The sequence below is a fragment of the Homarus americanus genome, unplaced genomic scaffold (genome assembly GCF_018991925.1).
Source record: "Homarus americanus isolate GMGI-L3 unplaced genomic scaffold, GMGI_Hamer_2.0 scaffold45698, whole genome shotgun sequence".
NCBI lineage: Eukaryota > Metazoa > Arthropoda > Malacostraca > Decapoda > Nephropidae > Homarus > Homarus americanus.
Genome location: NW_024735554.1, coordinates 1,832,277 through 1,856,564, shown reverse-complemented (window position 1 = coordinate 1,856,564; position 24,288 = coordinate 1,832,277). Strand labels below are relative to the sequence as shown.

At 44.4% G+C, this 24,288-nt stretch overlaps 1 protein-coding gene across 1 annotated transcript in view; it reads right to left on the bottom strand.

Moving 5' to 3' along the window:
• Positions 1–24,288, bottom strand: part of LOC121871305 — a 135,767-nt gene that overhangs the window by 96,183 nt on the left and 15,296 nt on the right. Inside the window, 1 exon segment of the mRNA XM_042373524.1 lies at positions 324–424. Coding sequence (XP_042229458.1) covers positions 324–424 — 101 coding nt within the window.

The following is a 24,288-nucleotide window of genomic DNA, read 5'->3' as shown; positions in this document are numbered from 1 at the left end:
ATTTACACAACACCCTTATGTAACTATAACGAGGTATATATGGTACTAACGGTATATAACGAGGTATATATGGAACTAACGGTATATAGCTCACGTTGACGCTATTTTTACAGGGATTTAATTTTCAAGTCGTAATTTCCACAACCAGTTGCGTCATCAGGTAAGGTAAGAACTAGTGTGAGTCTGACCCAGTTATGAGTCTGACCCAGTTATGAGTCTGACCCAGTTATGCGTCTGACCCAGTTATGAGTCTGACCCAGTTATGAGTTTGACCCAGGGTTACTACACTCACCCCTTCGTGTCAGATAGAGTGTAGGACTTACCGGAGTAGGAGAAGGGCGCCCCTGAGGTCCAGCTGAAGGAGTTCTCGTGTTGGGTGTCGGAGCCGCCCACCCAGTAGGCGGCGGTGGGCGTGTACCCCGCACTGTAACACGGAAACAAAGTGGTTAGGATACATATTATGACCCGGAAATACACATTAAACCAAAATATATGATTACACTGACAAATAGTGTTTCTAAATTAAATAGTTAGTTAAATTATGTAGTTATTTGAGAAACTATAGGAATATGTTAGTAAATAAAGTAGACATTTATTTAGCCAACGCCATCTACCTTTTGTGAGTGTTGTTGAGTCACTTGATGTTGTTGAAGCACAGGACTACAACAACAACAACAACAACAACAACAACATCATGAAAACAACAACAAAAACAATAATAAAAATAACAATAACAACAATAACAACAACAAAAACAATAATAAAAATAACAACAACAACAATAACAACAACAACAAAAACAATAATAAAAACAACAACAACAACACACCAACAAAAACAACAATAACAACAAGAAGAAAAACAACAGCAACAACATCACAACAAGAACAAAACCACCACCACAACAACAACAACAACAACAACAACAACAACAACAACAACAACAACACCCCTCAATTTGTAAAAAGCCTCCCAAATTGTTGCATCAAACAGAACCCAAATACAACAGAATCATTTTAGTCAGCGACACGGACACTCAATTGATGAAAACAACGACATTACTTTATATAAACAAAACAAATGAAATAATTGCATAAATAAACACATTGACAAAAACAGTGAAAAATATATATCACCTTTATTTTTTTCAATTTACCTAAACTATATGAGAACACAGAGTAACTAGCTCTATGGTCTTACAGTTCAAAATATTCATAGGAGTTAAAACAACACGTAGTTAACTTTAATGAACTTTTTTGAACTATATAAGACCAGCGGTTGATAGTGTGTAGTCCTGTTGCTGTAGCTGTGAGGATGGTGAGGTGATGGTAACACTATTAGTCTTGGGTTATAGTGTCATCACCATCAGTAGCGAACACCACACACACACACAATTCGTTACAAGGCATTCCCACTATCAGCAATTTGTGTTATTTTCATTCATTCTTTTAACAACGGGAGTTAGTCATCTGAGTGGCGCCCATCAGGACAAGCCATTAAAACGATCCGGGCATTTGGGCACTTTAATGGCTCATTCCAGAGAGCCATTATACCCTAAGAACCGTCATTTACCTGTATGGGTATCATGGTGCCTGTACCCCCCACCCCACCCCAGCCCCACACAGGTACAGGTAAAATTACAGGTAGTTATGAAAATAAGTATCTAGACCCCCCATAGCCACCGTGGTATCTACTTGAGACGCATTGATGTATCGGACAGGTTGGTAACTCACTCCAAAAACTACCTTTATGACACAATGGTCGAAGGATTATTTTTACTAATCTTATTATAGAATATCTTTCCTCGTACTGAAGTCTTTATGGGAGTTTATCCAATAATACCCAAAATAATCTTCCTCTTCTTCTTCCTCATATTCCTCCTCCTATTCTTCTTCTTCTTCTTCCTCATATTCCTCCTCATCATCACTACACGACAATGAGACAGGTATATGGTATCTACGTCAGGCAGTATACAAGGTAATCTCCTCTTAGAGACAAAACTTGAGTTATGTAAATTGATCCAAAATTTAACTTCCCTTCTCATCCAAATCTTCAGAAAATTACGTAGAAATTTGAAAAAAATATTGAAGTACCAAGACGAAAGAGGCAGAGAAAGAATAATAATCTAAACTTCCTACGTGAAAATAAAACATTGTGTAAGTGTGTAAATTCTCTCAATTGTGTAAATATGTAAATTTACTCAATTGTGTAAAGTGTGTAAATTCTGTTCCATAAATCAAGGTTCAACAGCCGGTCGGTAATAGTAACTTTTCCAAAACAAATATATATTACCTGTTGTTGTTATCTGTGGCTGACGACCCGGGAATGTTGTTACCATCAGGTGATTGACAAAAGCTAATTACTGTATAAAGGTAGCAATTAACCTGTTTTGTGTGTGTGTGTGAAGCCTTTATAACAGGGGTATACTAACAGTGGAGCGACAAAGGTATTTAGATTAGGTTAGGTTAGGCTAGGCTAAAGTTGGCTGTTAGTTTAAATTAGGTTAGGTTAGGTTAGGTTAGGTTAGGTTAAAGTTGGCTATGTTAGTTTAAATTAGGTTAGGTTAGGTTAAATTAGAGAGAAACCGAGAGAGAGAGAGAGAGAGAGAGAGAGAGAGAGAACAGCGTGAGGGAGGGAGAGAGAGAGAGTGAGAGTCAGGTAAAGTTTGTAGTGTAGTTAACGTCACTCAGCATCCAACGGCGGTAATTTTTAAGCAGTTTAAGTGGTTGAGTTGGACAAGTCGACGCTACTGGGCTTTAAGCACTACCTGACACCTGACACCAGGGAGAGGATCTGTCGCCCCGCCCTCAGCAGTGACGATCAACTGCACGTATGGAGTGGCTGCAACAGATTACGGCAGATTACGGTACGCTAGAACGGTCAGCTTTGGTTAGATCAGGTTAGGTTAGATTTGGTTAGGTTTGGTTTGGTTAGGTTGTGATCGTGGCTACTAGCTGTGTCACCGGGTCAGATCCTACTCAGCCGTCAGTACAGTCGCTACCTCCCCCGCTGTTCGTCAAATTCTGGCTGTCATCTCATCCAAGGCTCGGGACTCGTGGGCTGCGTCCCCAGACCTTCACCTATCGACTGTCAATCCTCTGTAGCCCCATACCACGACCGTCAGTTCATCTCCTCCGTCTGTGCCCCGGTGTTCTCCTGCCATATCAAGACATCGGCTGCTGTCGCTCGAGTGAGGACCTTCCCCCTGAGAGTGGATCACTGCGTTCCAGAACCTTCCCCAGGGCCGCTGCCGTAGGAAACATCTGTTCATTGTTTGATTCTTTTGTTGTTTGATTCCATTAATTGCTGACTCCCATTAATTGTTTGTTTCCATTAATTGTTTGACTCCATTAACTGTTGACTCCATTAACTGTTGAGTGCATTAACTGTTGACTGCATTAATTGTTTGACTCCCGTAATTGTTTGTTATTCCTCGGAAAACCATGGTCCTTGACTTTCCTTTATTAAGATCCTGATTAGCCTGGTAAGGGATTTCTATTCCTAAGTCCCAGGCCTTTACAGTATCCAACTTTAAAAACAAAACAAACGACAAATGTTACCCAATCACAAACAAAACAAAAAAAGTTTATATCCACATCACAACAAGAGAGACGACGGTGCCACAACAGAACGCAACACCTGGTAGCTTAGTGTATCGTCTCTGATCACACTCGATACCATCTTCGTGGGAGCATCAACCAAGCTTCCCTGTCAAAAATAAACGCCCAGACAAATGAGTCACTCCTTACAGTAATAGCCTCAAGGACTCTTACTCAATTAGGGTCAGAGAGGAGAAGAAGACTCCTATGTTTACCATCAGGAGAGGAGGAGGGTAGAAGGTGAGTGAGAGAGAGAGTCATAGCTCCCCGATACAATGATTCTAGCACATCACAAGCTGAGGTGTTGGGTTGGGTATCAAGAGGTCAAGCTGTGTCAATGATTAGTGTGACCGCTGATAAATATTCTTGACCATCCCAACCCAAGCAAGACACCATGTTGATTTGGCGTCAATATTTAACCCATAACTAGCCCTTGGGCATAGGTAAAGCCGATGATTTAATGATTTAGTTGTGGAAGGAACATTGCACACGTGGTCGGGTGAGTCAGTGTCTGTCGGTGTTACTCCTACACTGACACAACTCTCACTCGTCATGAACAGCTGATCTTCCTCGCTTCACTGTCAACTCTCTTATTTTCTATCTTAACTATCTATTCATGTGGATTTATAACCCAAGGATAGATTCTACAACTTGGGATAAACTGGCCACTCTTTATCCCAGGTTGGGTTCGAACAGGGGCCACTACCAACTCTCCCAGCCAGTTCCCGAGACGAAAAAGATTCCCACACAGCCACCTCTACACCTAACCTAACCTAAATTTAACCTTTAACTTAAATCTAACTTAACCTTCCCTAACCTAACCTAAATCTCACTTAACTTCACCTAATCTAACCTAACTTAATCCAACTCCGAGTCTACAACTGGGGTCCCACTATGCACCTTGACCTTGACCGCTACACAATTTATCGTAAACACAAAACAAAAAACATTCACCCTGAGACCACACTGCATAAGGTTAGGTTAGGTTAGGTTAGGTTAGGTTAGGTTAGGTTAGGTTAGGTTAGTTTAGTTTATATGTCTTGCCTTAATTAGTGCTGTGGGACAGGTATATTTAACAGGTGTGGTGGGAGTCGAGGTGGTGGGCAAATATGACTTTTAAACCCCCCCCCCCTTGAGTACGATGACTTTATCACCTTGAGTACGATGACTTAACCCCTTGAGTACGATGACTTAACCCCGTGAGTACGATGACTTAACCACCTAGAGTACGATGACTTAACCCCCTGAGTACAATGACTTAACCCCTTGAGTACAATGACTTTACCACCTAGAGTACGATGACTTAACTCTTTAATAACGATGAGATTGTATTTCCGGGGGTTAAGTCATCGTACTCAAGTACCTAAAAATGACTTAGACTCTGCCTTAACTTGAGTAAACTTACGAGTGTTAGAGAATGTGGAGTCAACTCTTGTTATTATCCAGACCCGAGGCTGTTGTGAGTTAATCCATATCCCAGACCTTAATCCTGGTGTGTGTGTGTGTTAATCTAATTCGTGTCTTGCTTTTAACATTATTACAATCGATTTTTTTTGGCAACATAATAATAAAAATAATAATAATAATAATAATAATAATAATAATAATAATAATAATAATAATAATAATAATAATAATAATAATAATAATAATAACAATTTAGTACCTGTAAATACACTAAAAATACCCACTGAATTAATTAAATAAACATATAATAAAAATGTTACGTATTTACATGAATAAATAAAGATAAATATTACGTCAACACTCGCCATTGTTGTGTTCCCAGCCAGAGGAGGAAACAACGCTGAAGGGGATATTGGCGGGAGTGTCTTATTTCCTCCCGTCTCTAGGTACAGGTCATGATGTTTACCTTTCATCAAGTGGATCTATAAGCGTCTTTCAACCAGGCATTAACTGTTGAATTTATTTATACACACACACACAATATATATATATGTATTTTACTTGAACTTTTCCTTTACCACCACATGACGAGAGAGAAAGAGAGAGAGGGAGAGAGAGAGAGAGAGAGAGAGTATTTTCACCAGCGCCCGAGGCAGTAAAGTCACTCTCAATAGTCCCGAGTCAAAAATGTCTGAGAACGTGTTTGTCAGAGTCGCCTGGAGCCTGACCCTCATGATTACGTCTGCTCACACACACACACGCGCAGACACACACACACACACACACACACACACACGCGTTGGGTGAAGGTCGTGTCATATGTTTGTGTGTACACCTGGTCACGTTTCTCTCACCTGTCCCTCTCAAGGTCCAATGGACCCCTGTCCTACTGGGCCCCAGTACTACTAGGCCCCAGTACTTTTAGGCCCCAGTACTGTTAGGCCCCAGTACTTGTTCAGTACCGAGGCCCCAGTACTACTAGGCCCAGTACACCAGGACCACAGTACTACTAGGCCCCAGTACTACTAGGCCCCAGTACTACTAGGCCCCAGTACTACTAGGACCCAATACTACTAGGCCCCAGTACTACTAGGCCCCAGTACACTAGACCACAGTACTACTAGGGCCCCAGTACTACTGGCCCCAGTACTACTAGGCCCGTCATACTAGGACCCCAGTGCACTACCAGGCCCCAGTACTACCAGACCCCAGTACCACATAGGACCTCAGCATACTAGGCCCCAGTACTACTAGACCCCAGTACTACTAGGCCCAGTACTACTAGGCCCCAGTACTACTAGGGCCCCCCAGGTACTAGGCCCCAGTACTACCAGGCCCCAGCACAACCAGACCCTGTAGTACTACTAGGCCCCAGTACTACTAGGCCCCAGTACTACTAGGCCCCTAAGTACCATTAGGCCCCATACTACTAGGCCCCCAGTACAACTAGGCCCCAGTGCAACTATACCACAGTGCTACTAGACCCCAGTACTACTAGGCCCCCAGTACTACACACCTCTGACCACAGGCCCCAGTACCAGGCCCCAGTACTACTAGACCACAGCAATTACTAGGCCCCAGTACTACTAGGCCCCAGTACTACTAGGCCCCAGACATCAGACTGCACTACTCTAGGCCCCAGTACTGCTGGCCCCAGTACTCAGGCCCAGCACTTCTGAGGCCCAGCACTACTAGGCCCCAGACTACTAGGCCCAGTACTGCTAGACCCCAGTACTACTAGGCCCCAGTACTACTAGGCCCCAGTACTAGGCCCCAGTACTCTAGGCCCAGTACTACTAGGCCCCAGCACTACTAGGCCTCAGTACTACCAGGCCTCACTGCAGATTACAGCCCCAGTACAACTACACCATTATGCTACTAGGCCCCAGCAATTACTAGGCCCCAGTACTACTGGGCCCCAGCACTCTAGGCCCAGTACTACTAGGCCCCAGTACTACAGGCCCCAGTACTATCAGGCCCTAAGTACTACTAGGCCCCAGTACTACTAGGCCCCAGTACACCAGATCCCAGTACTACTAGACCCCAGTACTACTGGGCCCCCAGTACTCTAGGCCCCAGTACTTTAAGCCCTAGCACTACTAGGCCCCAGTACTACTAGGCCCCAGTACTACTAGACCCCAGTACTACTAGGCCCCAGTACTACTAGGCCCCAGTACTACTAGGCCCCATTACTTGTATCTTAGCACTACTAGCCCCAGTACTACTAGGCCCCAGTACTACTAGACCCCAGTAACTACTAGGCCCCAGTACCACAGGGCCCCAGTACTACTAGGCCCCAGTACTACTAGGACCCAGTACTAGGCCCCAGTACTGCTAGGCCCCAGTACTACTAGGCCCCAGTACTACTAGGCCCCAGTACTAATAGGCCCCAGTACTACTAGGCCCCAGTACACTAGACCCCAGCACTACTAGGCCCCAGTACTACTAGGCCCCAGTACTACTAGGCCCCAGTACTACTAGACCCTCAGTACTACTAGGCCCCAGTACTACTAGGCCCCAGGCCTAGGCCCCAGTACTTCTAGACCCCAGTACTACTAGGCCCCAGTACTACTAGGCCTCAGTACTACTAGGCCCCAGTACTTCAGACCTTAGCACTAATAGACCCCAGTACTCAAGGCCCCAGTACTACTAGGCCCCAGTACTACCAGGGCCCCAGTACATTGGACCCCAGTACTACCAGGCCCCAGTACTACTAGGTCTGCAATACTAGGCCCCAGTACTTAGACCTCAGTACTACTAGGCCTCAGCACTACACAGGGCCCCAGTACTACTAGGCCCAGATCTACACACTAGGCCCCAGTACTACTAGGCCCCAGTACTACTAGGCCCCAGTACTTCTAGGTCTCAGTACTACTAGGCTCCAGTACTACTAGGCCCCAGTACACTAGACCCCAGTACGAATAAGTCCCACAAATAACAGGCTCTGTGTGTGTGGTGTGTGTGTGTGTGTGTGTGTGTGTGTGTGAGCTCATCTGAATGCATTTCAATACCACTTCATAATCCTCTTACTTAATAGAGAGAGAGAGAGAGAGAGAGAGAGAGAGAGAGAGAGAGAGAGAGAGAGAAAATGCTTCTCTCTGTCTCTACTGAATCTCACATCATGTTCTGCTCTACCACCACACACACACACACACACACACACACACACACACACACACACACACACACACACACACACACACACACACACACACACACACCTGATAATCTCCCTCAACCCTAATTCTATCTCTTTCTTTCTTCCTCACCTTTTCCCTCACTCTCACTTGTCCCCTCACTTCTACCTTCATGTTTCTCCTCATTTCTTCCAATATTTTCCCCTTACGTGTTTATCATGTTCTCTCTCTCATCAACTCCACCCAGGTCAGGTCAGGTTGTGGTCAGGTCAATAACCTACTATATAACTTACCATCGTCTGTTATAATTCTGATGAGTCAAATTATTCCTCATTATAATTATACACCTATAATTTACCTATATTATTAACGTTATTTATTGTGTCTAGTTAAGTCCTTCAGTTAACGACCATTAACATTTAACCTCTCTTGTTAGTTAAGGTCAATTTTAACCTTATGGAATACTGCTGTTAATAAGTTATAGGAGAAGTTATAGGGAGATATAGGGAGTTGTTATAGGGAGATGTTATGGGGAAAGAGGAGAGGGGAGGGAGGGGAGGGGGGAGGGGAGGGGGGAGGGGAGGGGAGTGGGAGGGGGGGGGAGAGGGGGGGAGGGGAGGAGGGAGGAGAGGGGGAGTGGGGGGGAGGAGGGGGGGTGAGAGGGGGGAGTGGAGGGGAATGGGAGGGGGGAGGAGGGGAGGGGAGGGGGAGGGAGGGGGTGAGAGGGGGGAGGGAGGAGGGAGGAGGGGGGTGGGAGGGGGGAGTGGGAGGAGGGAGTGGGAGGTGAGAGGGAGTGAGAGGAGTGGGAGAGGGTGAGAGGTAGTACTAGACACTACATAATGCAACAATCATAAATTGGTGTGTGTGTGTGTGTGTGTGTGTGTGTGTGTGTGTGTGTGTGTGTGTTAAAGCATACACCATGACCTTTCGCATATTAAAAAACAAGTCAAAATATATTAAATTCCCATACTACTACTGGCTATCACTCGAATAGAGTATAGAACGATCATCCAGCTGTGGTAAAATGATATGAGTTATTAGGGAAGTCACCTAGGTTGGTGAGTTCTGAGGTGACTAAAGAGGCCGATACGGGACCGACAGGGTCGTCATTCATTGCACATATGGAGGGCTACATCTACTGTGGGAGGGCGGCGGGCAGCATTGGCAGGCGTTGGCGCTTATCTACCTCGGTTTCCAGTCGGGCTGCTCGAAAGTATTGACACCTTGTGTGGTGCTCACTCATTTGATGTGGGCAATATAGACTCTCCCAGGTGAGGGGGTCGATTTGGCACCTTTTCAGGTTTGTCTTAAGACTATCCTTATACCTTTTCAGTTGCCGCCAGCGTTAAGTTTACTATTCGTTGGGTGACAGTAAGTAGCTGCTCTGACCGTCACTGTCGTCCATAAGGTAACATGGCCAGTCCAGCATGATTGTTCATAGATAATGGTAGCCTCGATGCTCCTACAGTTGGTGTCAGCAAGAATGCTGGCATTTTGTTCTCTGTCTTCCCAGGAAACTTCGGAGGATGGAACGTAGACTACGTTGGTGAGATTTTCGTACGGGGGGTGCCACCTGTATGTGACCCTCGTCTCGCTGCCATATACCAGGATGGGGAGGAGCACTGCTTGATATAATCACACATTGTGTGGATAATTTCAGCTCCCTACAGCTGAAGACACGATTTCGGACTCCGCCCAAGGCTTGAGATGCACATCTGATCCGATGCAGAATCTCTTCATCAATGTCTGCGGTGGTGGACAGGTGGGAGCCGAGATTCTCAAAGTGGCCAACATTACAGAGTGTAGTACCGTTAAGCTGGATGGTGAAGGTGTGTCTGTACCAGGGGCAGGTTGAAAGAGAATCCGAATCTTATGTACATTCACCTCAATGCTGAAGTGTGTATACGCGTCTGCATGGGTGTTCAGGATCTCAAGGTGTGTTGAGTGTGTGAGCAGCAAGGGTGAAGTCATGCACTACTGAAGTTCAGTAATGGAAGCTGCCGACACCTTTGTCCTGCGTGGAATCGTCTTATGTTGAAAAGACCGCGCCATACGGTACTCAATGTTCACCCCGCGCTGGCTAAATTGGCACTGGCACGAGTAAGGAAGGCAGTCAAGAAGATGGAAAAAGAGTTGGTGCAGTACACACCCTTGTTTGCCCGTTTGGATGGGAAGAACTCAGACTGGGTGCGTTGTGCAGGACACTGCCGTTCATACCGTCGTGGATTTGCTACAATGGCGATAAATTTTGGTGGGCAGTTCTACGAAGCGGCTGAGGTTCACCAGAAGTACTTTCCTGCAGGCCATTAAAGCTGCTTAGTTGCGTGGAGTAAGCCACCATGTACGGTCACGGCCTTTATTCTCTGCACACTTTTCCTGTCTGGCGGGCAGCAAGATCATGTCAGTGGTGCCCGCGTGATGGTCTAAAACACATTGAAATTCTGGGAGGAAGTTTTTCCACCTCAGGAACACGTCTGTTAAGGAGGACTCAGGCTATAATCTATAGCCAGCCTACGGACAGTAGCGAGATCTCTTGATGGTGCACAGTGTTAGTCTCCCTTGTTCTTATAAGCATTGACGTAGGCGTCCTTAAAGCTTGGGGTGGCTACATATATTCTCCAGGAGAGTGAGGCGGCTGGTAAGTAAGCTCCTCCTGCTTTATACACCTCGGCTGGGGATTCCATCGTAGGCCCTGAGGCTTTGCTATTTTTAATCTGTTTGATGGCGAGTAGCTACCTCATCCATGGATGGAGAATGGCTGAGGTGGGTCAGCTCTGGATGCTGAGGGACCTGCTGGGTAGTCAGGACATTGGTGTTTCGGTTGAGCAATGAATGGTAGTGCTCTATCCAGCGCTGAGGAGGCCTTCGATGGTGTCTTTAATTAAGTGGTTACCGCCAGTTGAGCGAGGGAGGGCTGTGCAGTGACTGGCCCATAAAATGTTTCAGTGGAAATGAAAAATTGTAGCATCTTGTGCTGATCTGCACCACCAGTTTTGTGCTTCACTTTCTTTATTTTTTAAGCCAGTCATTCTTTAGGTGCGAAAGTTCCTTGGGCTACAGCTTTCTTCTTGCAGAAGTGCTCTTTGGTCGAGACGAGGGATTGTTCTGCCAGTCAGTAAAAGCAGCGTTTATATCCAGCCTTCCTTTTAATTGCCGGGTCATTTTCATCAAAATAGTCCTGGTGTATTCTTTGAACTTGGCCAGAGGATATGTCTGCGGGTCTTTGTCATAGCAGTGTTAAGAGTATCCCATTGACACTGGGATTCACGTTGTTTGCTCTCGGGTTGTTTATAAGCCCTGTTCGAGCTGCTCTCTGAAGGCATGTGCTGCGCTGGATCCTCAGGCAGCTTGAAGTATTAAAACCTCTTCTGTGAAGCACTGCCTTAGCCTCGCCGTTTTTACACACACACACACACACGTCGACTCCATATTCCGACTTTTTTAGCGAATAAAAAAATGTTGAAAGCGTTTTTGCGTGACCCGGGTTATAACACCTTGGTTACCTGTACTGCTCTCTCTCTCTCTCTCTCTCTCTCTCTCTCTCTTTCTCTCTACCCTCTCTCTCTCTCTGTCGGTGTGTGTGTTGGTGTATTGTGTGTGTCGTGTGTGTGTGTGTGTCGGTGTATGTGTGTGTGTGTGTGTATTGGTCGCTATTGGACAGGAAAAGGAGGGGTGGGGTGGGGTGAGAGGGGTGGGGGGATGGGGGTGGGTGGGGTGGGATGGGGTGGGTGGGGTGGGGTGGAGGGATGGGGTGGGGGTGTTGACGGGGTCCCTTCCATCCTCACTTATCCAATCAGGATGCGCGATATCGATCCGGTATAGGCAGTACACACACACACACACACACACACACACACAGAGAGAGAGAGAGACTATTATTTCGGGTATTCAACAATGAGGACAAAAGCCTTAAAAACAGAATAACAAATAAATAAATAACCCGACGGAAATAAACTAAAGAAGAAAAAATCACCAAATAACAAAAGTGGACGAAATAAAAAAAAATAATAAAAAAAAAATAAATAAAAACCCAAATATATCAAAACTTCCCGAATAATTTCCTCGACAACAAAAGTCAAAATAGTCAAATAAAAAAGAAGTTCAATACTCTTCCAGTCTTTCGTTATTTTTTGTCGAGTAAACAAAATCTTATATAAAAAGTTTGTTTTAGTATAATGACTAAAAGTTACAGTACTACAGTGTTTTGTTTACAGTTGAGTGAAAGTTTTATTTTGAGGCCTGGACCTGGCTTTAGCTGGACAAATCTCTGGCCGTAGATGGTACAGGAGTCGTCCAGCTGGTGGTATCTGGACACCCTGGTGTAAGACCCCATCAGTGGGGGATTAGGGTGGTATACAGCTCTCTCTCTCTCTCTCTCTCTCTCTCTCTCTCTCTCTTTTGCCGGTCTTTAATAGCTGTCACGTAGAAGGACTGTGAGCAAATAGTGCAGCGCCTTCGACAGATCCCTATGTAATGTTGTGTGTGTGTGTGTGTGTGTGTGTGTGTGTGTGTGTGTGTGTGAAAAAAATATAACAATAAACACACCTAATTGAAGAAGATATAATAATACAGTAAATAATAGAATAAAATAACAATAGCAAATTAATCTTCTTATCGCAATTTGGTGACATCGGAAAATTCATGACGTCAAAAACTGGATGATGTCACAGAATGCTACAAAACGTTCCAACAATTCCTACAGAAAACTTTTAAATCCTATAAAAAAATTCAGTAACTCAACTAGAGCAATTAATTCTCAATGCAAATTCTCTGTAACAACTAAAATGAAAACTTATATAAGAAAAGTTGTATTAGCTTTTTTTTTTTTTTACCAAGTTTCAAATCATTTTTCTTAAGAATATAAAAGTTGACGCGAGATTTAAAATGCGGGATTTTTTTTTTTACACTTCTGAAATATTTCTCTCAAGTTTTGCCATTAATAAAAACTTATCGCATATCTGTACAAAAATGTTGATGGTTTTATTATTATTATTATTTAGTTATAATTATTATTATTATTATTATTATTATTATTATTATTTATTTATTTATTATTATTATTATTATTATTATTATTATTATTATTATTATTATTATTTTATTATTATTATCCCTAAAATATAAAGCCACAGGGACTCCCACTCTCTCTCTCTCTCTTTCCATTATGACTTTGACCTTTTCACGGGCGGCTAATAACAAGAGCGAAGCCAATTTTAGGGGTGAGGACCGCCCACCCTCACGCGAGCAGAGTGCGGGAGGAAGATGGATACTGACGGGGTGAGGGTAAATGGTGGGGAGGAACGAGGGGTAAAGGTGTGAGAGAGAGTGAGGGCCAGAATGAATGTGTGTACAAGTGGTGGAAACCGACACGGCAAATACATAAATGTTGATGGATGGATGTATGTATGTATGTATGTATGTATGCAATTGTATTCTGTGATTGTACTGTGTATGTATGTAAGTTTATGTATGATCGATCCCCAGGCAGGGTGAAACTATGGGCAAGTTTCTTTACGCCATTTGCCTCTGTCTACCCAGCAGTAATTGGGGACCTGGATGTTAATCGATTTGTGGATCGTGTTCCGGGTAATGGTTAGCCAGTGCAGTTGGCAGGTTGTCCGGTCTTCTCGGACTATTCTTTGACGCTGGGTCATGCAGCTCGTTAACTCAGGGTGTGGTTGTTGTGTTGGCGACAGCTTCTACACCTTAAACACTGGGGTCATGCAGCTCGTTAACTCAGGGTGTGGTTGTTGTGTTGGCGACAGTTTCTACACCTTAAACAAATTCACGCCTAGGTGGCCCTTGGACCGGCCATCCTAGTTATGAGAGGCCAACTATTATTATTATTATTATTATTATTATTATATATTATTATTATTATGTTATGTATGTATGTATGTATGTAATTGTGTGATTTTACTGTGTGTGTGTGTGTGTGTGTGTGTGTGTGTGTGTGTGTGTGTGTGTGTGTGTGCGAGAGACCCTGTAAGCCTACTCTCATGAGACACACAAACATCAAGTACTAGTTGGTTCTATAAACACAGAAACTCACCAAAAATCTCTCAGGTGTAGGAGACTAAATATAGCCTCAACGAGAGAGAGAGAGAGAGAGAGAGAGAGAGAGAGAGAGAGGTATCACAACACATCATCTGCTACCTCAAGACTAATCCATAATCCATGTGTACCATCTCACCCCCCCCAAATAAAAACGTACATGTAGAGTATACACCATAGCCAACATCCCCAAGTTACGTGTCCAGAACCCTAATTTGCACATGTCCAATCACCAGAATTCAACACGTGTCCAGATCTAAAAAAAAAAAAAATGTATTTCCAAAACCAAAAAAAATTGGTGCAGTGGTTGAGATATTCGCCTTAAAAAAAAGAGTTCCTTGGTTCGATCCCCCGAGTTAAGACGGCCATAACCCTTCACTAGTTGTCACTGCGTTTGTGGTGTTAAATAATTCGCCAGTGCAGTCGGTCGCAAGTCAGGTCTTCTTGGTTTATTCCTCTACACAGCGGCACACAAGTCGCTGTGTGTGTGTGTGGACAAAATTCAACTGAAACTAAAATTAATATCAACCTAAAACAAACAAATATAATATTCAACCAAACTAACCAACATTATTAATAAGCCACCCACCCACCCCACCAACCAACCACCAACCACCCATCAACTATCCAGACAGCTCCTCAGAAACAGTCGCCTTTAGCCTAAGAATAAGAAGTGGGGGTAACTATAGGACAGATTCCCGGCTTTAAAATCTGAAGTCCTGGAAAGGTCAGGCGGCCGGGCCTTAAGGAAGAACTCGTTCACAGGTTCCAGCCACAAGCAAATGTCTTACACCTTCCAGTAACAACACTCATGTCTTACACCTTCCAGTAACAACACTCATGTCTTACACCTTCCAGTAACAACACTCATGTCTTACACCTTCCAGTAACAACACTCATGTCTTACACCTTCCAGTAACAACACTCATGTCTTCACCCTTCAGTAACAACACTCATGTCTTACACCTTCCAGTAACAACACATGTCTTCACCTTCCAGTAACAACACATGTCTTACACCTTCCAGTAACAACACTCATGTCTTACACCTTCCAGTAACAACACACATGTCTTACACCTTCCAGTAACAACACTCATGTCTTACACCTTCCAGTAACACACTCATGTCTACTAAACAACACTCTTACACCTTCCAGTAACAACACTCATGTCTTACACCTTCCAGTAACAACACACATGTCTTACACCTTCCAGTAACAACACTCATGTCTTACACCTTCCAGTAACCTCATCTTACACCTTCCAGTAACAACACTCATGTCTTACACCTTCCAGTAACACTCATGTCTTACCTGTAACAACCTCATGTCTTACACCTTCCAGTAACAACACTCATGTCTTTTCCAGTAACAACACTCATGTCTTACACCTTCCAGTAACAACACTCATGTCTTACACCTTCCAGTAACAACACTCATGTCTTACACCTTCCTAAACAACACTCATGTTACACCTTCCAGTAACAACACTCATGTCTTACACCTTCAGTAACAACCTCATGTCTTACACCTTCCAGTAACAACACTCATGTCTTACACCTTCCAGTAACCAACCTCAGCACTCATGTCTTACACCTTCCAGTAACAACACACATGTCTTACCTTCCAGTAACAACTTTATCTTACACCTTCCAGTAACAACACTCATTTCTTCTTCCAGTAACAACACACATGTCTTACACCTTCCAGTAACAACACTCATTCCAAACCATGTCTTACACCTTCCAGTAACAACACATGTCTTACACCTTTAAACACTCATGTCTTACACTTCCAGTAACAACACATGTCCTTCACAACTTCCAGTACAACACTCATGTCTTACACCTTCCAGTAACAACACTCATGTCCTTCCAGTAACAACACTCATGTCTCACACCTTCCAGTAACAACACTCATGTCTTCACCTTCCAGTAACAACACTCATGTCTTACCTTCACAACCACACTTCCAGTAACAACCATGTCTTACACCTTCCAGTAACAACACTCATGTCTTACACCTTCCAGTAACAACACACATGTCTACACCTTCCAGAACTAACAACACTCATGTCTTACCTTCAGTAACAACACTCATGTCTTACACCTTCCAGTAACACCTCATGTCTTACACCTTCCAGTAACAACACTCATGTCTTACACCTTCCAGTAACAACACTCATGTCAAGACACCATCTGATCTGACTGTCTCATTTAACTCAACTTATCAAAATGTATACCTAGTGAAATTGTACCTGGAAATTAGAGATGTAATCGTAAGTAAATGACTTCACTGTTGACCTAACCTTGACCAGACCTTGACCTAACCTAACCTGACCTTGACCTGACCTAACCTAACCTGACCTTGACCTGACCTAACCAAACCGAAGCTCAATTTACGAAAAAAAAAGACCAATGTAAGAATCTCTGAGAAATCCTTGAATCACGGGTCGTGGGAAACACACACACACACACACACACACACACACACACACACACACACAGGTTCCCTCGCTCAAGGCTCTTCCAAAATCCATACCTTTTTTATTTTGCGGCTACTAAACTATTTTTTTTTCCAAGTGTAAAAAACTAGAGATAATAATTTTTCTACTGTTTATATATATATTTTGTATATGAATGATCCAGTATTACATTGATCAATAATATAAAGTTTGTTCAATATCTCTCTCTCTCTCTCTCTCTCTCTTCCTCGGGTTCGAACGGTTCAGTGGCCATAATCGGATAAAAAATAACAAAATAATACAAAATCTGAAATCTTGAGAAAATCTGAGAATCTGATTTTCTATATACAGCGTCTACAGGTTTCAAGGCCGAGCCCTGATCTGAGGAAACCAAAGTCGAATTTTCAGGATTTTTCTTGACCATTTCGTGTGAGAGTCCTGTGCCATCACCCTGCCATCACCTGCCACCACCTGCCTTACCCCTGACCCTGCCCTCACCATTTCACCCTGCCATCACCCTTCACCCTGCCCTCACCCTTCTCCCTCCCATCACCTTCACCCTGCCATCACCCTTCACCCTGCCATCACCCTTCACCCTGCCATCACCCTTCACCTGCCCTCACCCTTCCCTGCGCTCACCCTTCACCCTGCCCTCACCTCCTCTTGCTCTACCTGACAGAAACAAACTACTTCAGAATTTTCTCCCAGGAACTTCTACCAGAGGGGAACAAACCAGAACAAACACCACTTTCTCTCAACCAACCATCCACAAACACCACTTTCTCTCAACCAACTGTCCACAAACACCACTTTCTCTCAACCAACCAGCCACAAACACCACTTTCTCTCAACCAACTGTCCACAAACACCACTTTCTCTCAACCAACTGTCCCACAACTTCCTTTCTCCAACCAACCAGCCACAAACACCACTTTCTCTCAACCAACCAGCCACAACACCACTTTCTCTCAACCAACCATCACAAACACCACTTTCTCTCAACCAACCAGCCACAAACACCACTTTCTCTCAACCAACCGTCCACAAACACCACTTTCTCTCCAACCAACAGCCACAAACACCACTTTCTCTCCCAACTGTCCCATTTCCTTTCTCAACCAACCAGCCACAAACACCACTTTCTCTCTCAACCAACCAGCCACAAACACCACTTTCTCTCAAACCAACATCCACAAACACCACTTTCTCTCAACCAACCAATCCACAAACACCACTTTCTCTCAACCAACCAGCCACAAACACACTTTCTCTCAACCAACCATCCACAAACACACTTTCTCTCAACAGCCCACAAACACCACTTTCTCTCCAACCAACCATCCACAAACACCACTTTCTCTCCAACCAACCATCCACAAACACCACTTTCTCTCAACCAACCAGCCACAAACACCACTTTCTCTCAACCAACCATCCACAAACACCCTTTCTCTCAACCAACCATCCACAAACACCACTTTCTCTCAACCAACCAGCCACAAACACCACTTTCTCTCAACCAACCATCCACAAACACCACTTTCTCTCAACCAACCAGCCACAAACACCACTTTCTCTCAACCAACCATCCACAAACACCACTTTCTCTCAACCAACCATCCACAAACACCACTTTCTCTCAACCAACCAGCCACAAACACACTTTTCTCTCAACCAACCATCCACAAACTACCACTTTCTCTCAACCAACCAGCCACAAACACCACTTTCTCTCAACCAACCATCCACAAACACCACTTTCTCTCAACCAACCATCCACAAACACCACTTTCTCTCAACCAACCAGCCACAAACGAGAGAAAGTATCTACATATAACACTCTCCCGAGAATGAGACGAGGGTGAAAAGGGTTGAGGAAGACCCACGCCCTTTCTCCGTCTCCGTCTCCCCCTACACCAGCGGTATTTAAACCTGAGCTCAGACCAGCTGATCTCCTGTCTACCCCGGCCTAGGAGGACGGCCCATGTCCTCCACACACCTTCTGCACCTCCGCCGACACCTTCCCCAGGAGGAGATTACGCAGAATTTGTGTCAGGAGGAAGATTACAGGTCAGGTGGGTCTCCAAGGTCAGGTGGGTCCAAGGTCAGGTGGGTCCAAGGTCAGGTGGGTCTCCAAGGTCAGGTGGGTCCAAGGTCAGGTGGGTCTCCAAGGTCAGGTGGGTCTCCAAGGTCAGGTGGGTCCAAGGTCAGGTGGGTCCAAGGTCAGGTGGGTCTCCAAGGTCAGGTGGGTCCAAGGTCAGGTGGGTCTCCAAGGTCAGGTGGGTCTCCAAGGTCAGATGAGCCCCAAGACAGATGGGCCCCAGGTCAGATGGGCCCCAGTCCTCTATTCTTGGTTTTCAGATGCAAATGAAATAATACTTCTTGTTGGTCGTGACGCGGATGGTTCACCGTCTGTCTGTGTGTCTGTGTCTGTCTGTCTGTGTCTGTCTCTGTCTGTGTCTGTCTGTGTCTGTCTGTCTGTGTCTGTCTGTGTCTGTCTGTGACTGTCTGGTCTCCTTTTAAACCAACTGCCGCTGGCGTTACCTTCGTTCAAGACCACCAGTACTCTCTCTCTCTCTCTCTCTCTCTCTCTCTCTCACATATTTTTACACTCACTTCGAAAAAACTTCTCAACCTAACCTAACCTAACCTAACCTAACCTAACCTAACCTAACCTAACCTAACCTAACCTAACCCAACCTAACCTCTCTTTGTAGTGATAAGAGAACGCATTTAGCTACAGTTCGAGTCTCAGTGTGATTTCGATGCCATTTTGTCAGTCAATTCAGTTGTTGATGTGGTGAGGGAAGGAAGTCAACAAGAGAGGTAGTTCTTGTTAGTAGTGAAGATCTTATCTCGGTCAGGTGAGCTGTTTCCTATATCAACGTGTGTGTGTGTGTGTGTGTGTGTGTGTGTGTGTGTGTGTGTGTGTGTGTGTGTGTGTGTGTGTGTCCCTCCGTTCTCACACACACTTTCATCATCTTCCTCCCATCTCTCCCTTTCTTCAGGTCTCGCTGCCCCTTGATCCGTCCTACACGAACGGCAGTGGTGACGTAAAAGGTTATATAGAGACTGACAGGAAATGTGGTGTGGTGTGATGTGATGTGATGTGATGTGATGTGGTGTGATGTGGTGTGATGTGATGTGGTGTGATGTGGTGTGATGTAGTGTGATGTGATGTGATGTGGTGTGATGTGATGTGATGTGATGTAGTGTGATGTGATGTGGTGTTGTGTGATGTGGTGTGATGTGATGTGATGTGGTGTGATGTGGTCTCTCTCTCTCTCTCAGGTAAGGGGGACTCACCAAAGACAAAGGGCAGCCTCTTAGTACAGTGTTCTCTCCCCTACCGTTCATTAATCAGTTCTCTCACTAAATTACTTCTCAAACAACACTACAGGTAAAGGTACAGGTGACAGGTGCAAGGGCAGGTACAGATAACAGGTACAAGGGCAGGTACAGGTGACATGAGTACAGGGCAGGTACAGGTGATGGTACAGAGCAGGTACAGGTGACAGGTGCAAGGGCAGGTACAGATAACAGGTACAAGGGCAGGTACAGATGACAGGTACAAGGGCAGGTACAGATGACAGGTACAAGGGCAGGTACAGGTGACAGGTACAAGGGCAGGTACAGGTGACAGGTACAAGGGCAGGTACAGGTGACAGGTACAAGGGCAGGTACAGGTGACAGGTACAAGGGCAGGTACAGAATGATGAGTGCAGGGCGAATTTACAGATGACAGTGCAAGACGGGTACAGATGACAGGTACAAAAGGGCAGAATTTTGGTGACAGGTCTAAGGGCAGGTACAGGTGACAGGTACAAGGGCAGGTACAGGTGACAGGTACAAGGGCAGGTACAGGTGACAGGTACAAGGGCAGGTACAGGTGACAGGTACAAGGGCAGGTACAGATAACAGGTACAAGGGCAGGTACAGATGACAGGTACAAGGGCAGGTACAGATAACAGGTACAAGGGCAGGTACAGGTGACAGGTACAAGGGCAGGTACAGATGACAGGTACAAGGGCAGGTACAAGTGTCGGTACATAGACTAACACAATTACAGGTAGAGGTATAATTACAGGTACACAAACAGGTAAAGTCCATGTTGTTGTTGTTATTTGTTATTTTTGTTGTTGTTCTTGTTAATATTGTTATCGTTATTACTTTTGTTGTTATTGTTATTACTGTTACTATTGTTATTATTGTTATTGTTATTGGTGTTATTATTATTGTTGCTATTACTGTTATTGTTGTTGTTGTTATTATTATTGTTGTTATTGTTGTTATTATTGTTATTATTGTTGTTATTGTTGTTATTGTTGTTACGAGGTACACAACATGGCGGCTCAATGCATCACTATTATATTTCCCTATAGAGTTCTGGGTGTGGGGGAGAGGCTCTATCTGTTAACATCAAGTACAGCACATTCATCACACGGCCCTTCTTCTTCCTCCTCCTTCTTTTTCCTCTTTCCTTACTCCTCTTGTTCCCTCCTACTCCTCCTTCTATCTCTTCCCCTCACTTCCTCTTAATTCCTCCTCTCCCTTCTCTTCTTCCCCTCCCCCTGACACACACACAGAAGTCCTTTGTCTGGTGGTACAGGCAGTCATCTCTCATATGTTTGTGTTTTTATCCCTGTTAATGTTTTTGGCAGTGACGACTTATTGCTAACTATAATCTAACCCTGCCTGTCTCTCGCTCTTACGAGTATTGTACTTACATCCACCATATGAACTCGTTACATCCATCTCATCCACTCCATTCTACATCATTCACCTTGTCAACCTTACACCCATCCACTACAACCCACCATCCACTTATTCTTTACCATCCATCATCCACCTCATCCACTACAATCCACCTAACACACCACAGCCCTATCATCCACTACACTCCATCATCCACCACGGCCTCATCATCCACTGCAATCCACCTATCCACCACAGCCCCATCATCCATCTCATTCATTACACTCCATCATCCACTACAATCCACCTCATCCACCACAGTCCCATCATCCATATCATCCACAACAGTCAACCTTCCACCTATCCACTACCATCCATCTTACCCACCATATGCTATCATCCACCCCATTCACAATAGGCCACCTTCCATCCATCCACCTCATCCACCACAGCCCATCATCAACCTCACCCACCACACCCAATCATCCACCTCATCCACCCACCGCTCAAACATCCTCACCCTCCAATATTATGCAAATCTCCCACAAAAATCCATTCCCTAAATTAACCTTCTAAAACACTACTAAACTCACCACAGAATACATTACCATATCAGACCAGGTAAATTATGTTAAATCAGGTAGACTAATTAACCTACGTAGATCATATTAATCCAGAAATATTGTATTATAAACCAGGTATAATGGTATATTCGCTTCCATTTATACCTAGTACAGTGGCTGGTGTGAGATGTGGCATAACTGTGTGTGTTTACATCGTATTAAAACTCCCGGAATGGTCTCCAAGAAACCTCACAAGAGTAGCCAGAGTTAGGATGCTAGATAAACAAACACAGAGTTGCCACATCTTACAAAACATACCAGACACTGTACCAGGTCAAAATGGAGGCGACTGTAACCCAAGAGTAAACGAGGTATAGTCCCCTTCACTAGTACATTTACAGGGGCTCATTATATAAACATTCCATAAATCATTACATTAAGATATTTGTTTTGATATTGTTTTACGTTCATTCCATAGTGTGTTTACTATTGTGAGTTTCCTTCTGTCGAATGTAAACAAACAGTGCTGCCACACTGCACAAAACCTGACGAGGCCCTGTAAACGAACTAGTGATGGGGACTGTACCTAGGCTATATAATGTGCCCCTGTAAACGCACTAGTGATGGGGACTGTACCTAGGCTATATAATGTGCCCCTGTAAACGAACTAGTGATGGGGACTGTACCTAGGCTATATAACGAGCCCCTGTAAACGAACTAGTGATGGGGACTGTACCTAGGCTATATAATGAGCCCCTGTAAACGCACTAGTGATGGGGATTGTACCTAGGCTACTCTCAGCTGAGCCCTGTAAACGAACTAGTGATGGGGACTGTACCTAGAGCTATATAACGAGCCTGTAAACGCACTAGTGATGGGGACTGTTACTAGGCTATATAATGAGCCCCTGTAAACGCACTAGTGATGGGGACTGTACCTAGGCTATATAATGAGCCACTGTAAACGCACTAGTGATGAGGGACTGTACCTAGGCTATATTATGAGCCCCTGTAAACGCACTAGTGATGGGATTGCCTGGGCTATATAACTTGAGCCCCTGTAAAACGCACTAGTGATGGGGACTGTGTACCTAGGCTATATAACGAGCCCCTGTAAACGCACTAGTGAAGGGCTTTGTGCATGTTCTACACCAGTGGATCCACAACCCAGCACACTAACAACCTCAATGGCCACGGGTATAACTATATTTGGCCGAATTCTTTCTGAAATTTTGGGTGAAAATCCAATAACATAAAAACTATGTATATCACCCATGTGTAAAGCTGAGGGGGTGAGGGGGCGGTGGAGGAAAGGAGTCTGTTTTTATGGGGGGGGGATGAGAAGAGGGAAGGGGAGGGAGGTAGGGGAGGGAGGTAGGGGGTGGACGGGGTTAGGTTATGGTTCAGCGCTTAGTCTGATGTTAAGGCTAGTGTGACGTTAACCCCTTGAGTACGATAAGGGGTTAAGTCACAGTACTCAAGGGGTTAAGGACTAAACTACATCCTCTGACGTCATCACCTTTACCCTATAGGTTAAATGATCGACTTTAACCTGGGGAAATAATAACATGCCTTGGTTAATGGTGTTGGAGCTATGTTCACCCCATGTTCAGTCAGTGTTCACCCGATGTTCAGTCAGTGTTCAGTCAGTGTTCACCCCATGTTCAGCTAGTGTTCACCCCCATGTTCAGTTAGTGTTCACCCCCATGTTCAGCTAGTGTTCACCTCATGTTCAGCTAGTGTTCACTCCCATGTTCAGTCAGTGTTCACCCCCATGTTCAGCTAGTGTTAACTTCATGTTCAGCTAGTGTTCACCTCATGTTCAGCCAATGTTCAGCCACTGTTGACGCCAATATCCATGTTTGTTCAACTCTTTTACAAGTTATATTCACTATTTGTTCGATTGAAGCTTAAAGTTTGTTCAAAGCCGTGAGTTCAGTGTTACTTTTTTGAACATGTTTTATTCCTCAGCTGTTTGTGTAGAGTTCATATGTTGGTAGTAGGGAGGGACTCACCTGAAGATTAACCACCCTGACCTAACCTGACCTAACCTGACCTGACCAGACATGACCTAACATAACCTAACCAAAAGCTAACCTAGCCTAACCTAACCTGACCTGACCTAACATAACCTAACCAAAAGCTAACCTAGCCTAACCTGACCTAACATAACCTAACCAAAAGCTAACCTAACCTGACCTGACCTGACCTAACCTAACCTAACCACCCTAACCTAACCTTTTTAAGATAAATTCACCAGCTGTTCAACTCAGGCAGTTTAAATGTTCAGTATATGTTGCCAGTTAATTTTTTGTTTTTAAGATTTATGTTCACCAAATGTTCATGTCATGTTTAAAGCTGAGAGAGAGAGA